This window comes from Zalophus californianus, chromosome 6, assembly GCF_009762305.2.
Source record: "Zalophus californianus isolate mZalCal1 chromosome 6, mZalCal1.pri.v2, whole genome shotgun sequence".
Classification (NCBI taxonomy): domain Eukaryota; kingdom Metazoa; phylum Chordata; class Mammalia; order Carnivora; family Otariidae; genus Zalophus; species Zalophus californianus.
The window spans coordinates 25,856,370-25,861,820 of record NC_045600.1 but is presented as its reverse complement, the minus strand read 5'-3'; the positions used below and the strand labels follow the sequence as shown (position 1 = coordinate 25,861,820).

The following is a 5,451-nucleotide window of genomic DNA, read 5'->3' as shown; positions in this document are numbered from 1 at the left end:
GCCCGTCCTCTCTCCTCGGCCCGTCTCTCGCTCCTGCCACGGTCCCCTCACCACCACCACCCCTACACCCCCCACCCCCTGCCCGGGCCGCCCCCGGGCCCGACGGCCCGCGGGGCAGAGGCGAGGGGCAGGGGGCAGGGGCGCGCGCGGGGCAGGCGCAGGGGCAGCCGTGCCCACCCTCGGGGTTGGGGGGGGCAACGCCCGGCCGGGGAGCGGGGTCGGAGGTGGGCACGGCTCCGCGGCGATCCTGGCCCCGATTCTTCACTGACAAGCCTGGAGTCGGGCGGCCGGCTGAAGCTTGGAGATGCTCCAGGGCCATTGAAAATGGTGGCGTTTTCCGGCAGATCGAGGGTGCCCCCTGGCGAGGCGAGGGCGCCAGTGAAGGAGCGCGGCCGGCCGGGGCCGGGACGCCGGGGAGGGCTGGGGGTGGGGCTGGGGGCTGGAGGAGAGGGGCCGCGGGAGAGGGCGAGGGAAGCGACCCCGGAGCCTGGGGGGACGGGCTCCCTCTCGGTCCGACGTGCGCACAAGTGCACCTCTCTCTTCCCGGGGCCCCGCTCGGCAGCCGCTCTCGCAGAAATGTCCTCCAGATGTTCGCAGCCTCCCTCCCCGCCGAGGGTTCCGCAGGGAGCTGCGCCAGCGAGCGCAAAGTCAGCAGTTGGCCCCAGCCCATTTCCCAGATGGGTGAGGGGAAGTTTTCTCTCGGCTCGCTCTCGTTCCTCTTCTCCGCCTAAGCTTCTACGTCCTTTCCCACGAGAAGCTCAGAGAGGGCAAGGCACGTTGCTTCCCGGCAACACGGGACGTGCCTCTAACTCGATCACTTTCCTGCGAATCTGTGCTCCTCCCCGCCACTACACCGCACCTCACCCAGCCTTCCTGGACCCTTCCTGTGAGGTCTGCTTCCTGCCTCTGGCTCCTAGGCCGCTGGGATGTTCACTGAATCCCCAGAACAGTGGATGATCAGTTTACAGTTGAGGAAACTGAGGCACAGAGCGATTTTTTTTTTTTTTTTTTTAAAGACCACCCTCTCATGGGTGGTGGAGGCGATAGTTAACTCAGGCTCTCTAGTTTGGGTAGGCATTGTTGTCATTTGAATAACAGGAAATCTAGGTGTAGAAAGCTTAAAAGTAACTTACCTAGAATATATAGCCAGTAGGTGTCAACACTGAGATTTGGACCCAGGAAATCTATTGCCAGAGTCTATGCATTTTCCTATGCAATGCTGCCTCTGAAATTCAGCCATGATTTGAAAAATATTTTGACGTTCACTGTATGCCAGGCTCTGTTCTGGGCTCTGTGGATGCAGCCCTGAACCAAACAAACTAACAAAACCCTTGCCCTTAAGGGAGCTTACATTGGGGGTGGGGGGAGGAGGGGTGTGGAAATGGCAATAAACGGAAGAATTAGGTATGATGATAAAAGATAAGCACCGTGGTGGAAAATAAAGCAGGGAGGTAGATTAGGGAGTGCCTAGGTTGGGACTGTTGAAACTTAAAATAGGGTGACAGAGAAGACCTTACTGAGGTCTTTAGGCAAACGCTTGTAAGATGGGAGGAAAATTATTCTCCTTCTGGACTCCACCTCTACCAAATCAGTCTCCAGGGATGGGGCCCTGGCACGTGTATTTTTAACAAACCCCACAGGTGAGTCAGGTGCTCAGCAAGGTCCGGAAGCACTGTCCTAGGGCTTCTTTCTGCTCAGACTGAGCACCATGTACCTTTTGCTTTCAGGAAGTCAGGGAAGAAGGGGGAGTTAAGGTTTGAAAACTGGCCATAAGGTGGTGGTAGTGTGGCTATGGGCTCACACCAAATGGAAAAATCCAAAGATGAATCCCTTCTTCCTCATCTGGTGCCAAGGAAGAAGAAAACAAAGGATTCACAGGAGCCTATATTTCATCTGTCTTGGATTCTGGCAATGAATGCTTCTTCAGATTAAAATCTAACTGGATATGCTCAGTGAGAATCAGATCTTAGGGGTATTCTCTAAGAGCAATTACAAGGGAGGAGACTGAGGTCCAGAGGGGGCTCTGCCTGGCCACACAGGTAGTTATCAGCAGAGCTAGGATGAGACCTCAACTCTTCTGACATCCAAGCAGTGCTGTTGCTGTCACAAGACATGCTAACACACAGCCCTACCCAGTAAACATGTGTGGATGACTGGTTGAACTGAGTAATTTATTGGGTATTTAAGAAATCCTTGCAATCCAGTTTTAGGGGGTGTGACTCCCACTTTCAAGTCTTTGCTTTTTAGCAGTGGTCATCTAGGCCTTACCCCTAGCCTGATATTGGGGATATTGTTCACATTCAGGACCATGAGGCCGTCTTTTGGGGGGCCTAGCTGACCAGTACCAGGGACCTGGCCAGTGGTGTTGACTTGGGGATCTTACATGGAGAGTCAATGCAGACTCAGCTTGTCCCAGTAGGCTGGGAATTTGAGGGACATCTTCCTCTGCTGGCCTAGGAGTATGGCTGGCACCCAGGAATACTGGGTGCCAAATCTCAGTGGAGGAGAAAAATACTCTTATAAGATTTGGTATCCAAAAAGGCATCAGGCTCTGCTGCTTGGCACTCAGATGATTTCCCTCAAGCCACCTCTTTGCACCTTAGGGTCCTCAATTTTTGGATAGAGATATCTCTGATGCTCACTTTGTGGGGTTGTTGGAGGGATTACTTGACTTTTGAATGTTGTCACTACTTATGTATTTGACGTCCTGGTTTGGCTTCTCTGTAAACTTCTTGAAGGCAGAGATTATGTATATTGCATGTTCCATTAGAAACTATTTATTTGCACCTGACCACTCTCCCCTCCCGTGAGCCTGTTTTCTTATCTGTCGGATGGAGATAATAGACTCACCTTGTTTTTCACATAAGTTTATTATATCCTTCCTGTGAGATAATAACTGAGAGAGTCGTTATTCATTGTAAAGGGCTATATAAATAAGAGGGATCAAGGCAACACAGCAGGTCTTTAGTTTCTGCTATGGAATCTCTGTTTTGAAGGGCCCTAATAGCATCAGATGTCCTCCAAGGTACCAGTGATCAATTTAATCACTACTATTAGTACTATGTACTATGTACTTAATAACATATATTTAAACAGAGCTACACATCTAGACAGTTCCTAAAGACTAACATTCTCTTCACTGTCCCATAGGAGCGGCCTTAGCGGGATTTAATAGCTGGGGGTTTCTTCCAGAAGTCAGGCAAGGCAGTTTAGGAAAGTTTTGGTTTAAATTCAAAGGCGGCACAAAGAATCCAGGAATAATGCGGCGGATCCTTTAAATATTGAGATGAAAGGGCGGAGCCGTCGTCAGGGACGCGACTGGGCCGCTTGGTTTCCAGGAAATGACATCAGGCGGCCGCGGAGATGGAGGACGTGCTGGACCTAGGCGAGGAGCGGCGCCGCGGCTCGGCCACCTCCGTGAGGACCGACTTGGGGGCTTGGGGCTAGGATTGGGCGGGTGCAGAGGGGCGACCTAGCCGGCCCGGCTTCCCGGCGGCGCCTCCGCCTGGCCTGGCCCAAGTGGCCGGAGCGGGCGGGCGCGGAGCCGCGCGGGGGCGAGGCCGGGGAAGAGGCGGCCTCAGCCGCCCCGCCCCCGGGGTTGCGGTGGGCTCCGCCGCTACTGGCCTGGGGTTTGCTTTCTTTAAAATTCTCTGAAAGCAGAAAAACAGATCCTGCCTCTGCCAGCTTCTGGGACCGGTGGGAAATTTCCCAGCCAGGCTCCGCTTTCTGGAGCCACGAGTGCTAACTCCCCTAGAGCGGGCATATCTGAGAGTGACCGGAGGCGCCCTGGGCCAGGGTCGCACTTGCACCCATCCCAGGGCTTTTTCCTTGAGACTTCTCATGCCAGAAGTTCGTGTAAAGACTTCAGGCAGACGGGAAGGGCCTTCTCTTGCCCGGAGTTCCCACAAGGAGGTGGGCGTCACCTCAGTTTTATGATTTAGGATTTCTAGCGTGGAGGAGTGGCTAGGTGCTGGGGGCCCGGAGGTCAAATAGAGTATGAAGCTGCTTACTGGGTTAAAAAAAAGTTAGCATTGTGTGTCAACTATAGTCAAATCTAAAAAATTAAAACAAACAAACCTTCTCCAACTTCGGTTTCCTTTATCTCTGGAATGGAGATGTTGATATCTACTTCAAAGTGCTGCCATGAAGATGAAATGTAGTAACGCATGGGAAGCATTTAATACAGTGCCTGTCACACGATAAGTTATTAGAAGTCAGCTGCTGTGGCTTCTGAGGCTCGTTTACCCAGTTATGTATATAGTCAGTAAATCACTGATCTAGATTCAAGACCCAAGTTCAGTGTTGTTTTTTAACTCCATCGCAGTCCCATCAAGACTTTTTACCTTTAAAATTAGTCAAGATCATGGTCCCTAGAAGATTGGGGCAACACAGCAGGTCTTTGGTTTCTGCTATGGAATCTCTGTTTTGAAGGGCCCTAATAGCATCAGATGTCCTCCAAGGTACCAGAGAGGAGCACCTCTCGGGGAACAAGAACAGTTGTTCTACGATGCAGGTTTGGCCAAAGAGAAGATTAGGTCACCGGGTCTTTCTGATATGTGAACTTGTTTAGTCCCTGGGAATGTAAATGTAGTTATGCATTCATTCTTTAAACAAATACTTATTGAGCCCCCACTGTGTGTCAGGCATTGGGTTAGGTGCTGGACATACAGCAGTGAAACAACAACAACAACATCAACAACACAGGGGCGCCTGGCTGGCTCAGTCGGTGGAGCATGCAACTCTTGATCTCAGGCCCCACACTGGGTGTAGAGATTACTTTAAAAAATAAAATCTTAAAAAACAACAGCAACAAGCAAAGTCCTTGTCGTCAGGGGGCTTACAACCCGGGGAGGGGGTGAAGATGGACAGTAAGACTCTCCACTTAAAATATACGTACATTTAAATATAGTAAAGTAGTTTTTCTACCAGTCATTTCCGTGGATTTATACAAGGTCTTCAAAAGGCCTAAAGCCTTAACATACTTAACAGTTATTAGAGAAACCACCCGGAAACCGCATTTAGAGACAAGATCATTGACTTTTTGTTTTAGCACAACCCCTACGAGTAGTACGCTATGTTCAGATACCAAATGCTAGGACAAGTGGGAAAGGGCAGTGATAGGCAGAGGGGCGGAATTATCTGCCTTGGAAAGAAAACGAGCTGCTGATCAGAAAGATTGTTTCCATCATCCCTGAAACCTAAATTACTGATTAGAATGTGAAATGTAAACAGGTCGTAGGGGTTTTTATGCAACCCCCGTGTAACCCCTCTCAGTTGTTTGGTGCAGGCAGTTTTTAGAACACCTGAAAACTGAAACTCCAGCATGGGATAGTGAAAAGAACTGAGGATCCGAAGACGGAAAAAGGTTTTGCTTTTCGATTGATGTCTGCCACTTACTTGCCTTCCTGGGCCTCACTTTCCATGCTTGTGAAATGGCATCGGTCCTCGTCC

The 5,451-nt window shown here is 50.9% G+C and overlaps 1 protein-coding gene across 2 annotated transcripts in view; it reads left to right on the top strand.

Moving 5' to 3' along the window:
- The first annotated feature begins 3,327 nt into the window (after positions 1-3,327).
- IFT43 (intraflagellar transport 43) overlaps positions 3,328-5,451 on the top strand; it is a 79,665-nt gene continuing 77,541 nt past the window's right edge. The window contains exon 1 of one of the 2 annotated variants that reach the window (XM_027572412.1): positions 3,328-3,417. In XM_027572412.1, the coding sequence (XP_027428213.1) occupies positions 3,364-3,417 (54 nt within the window). In that variant the 5' untranslated portion in view covers positions 3,328-3,363. The remainder of the gene's footprint in view (positions 3,418-5,451) is intronic. The other variant, XM_027572411.1, reaches the window with a different exon arrangement.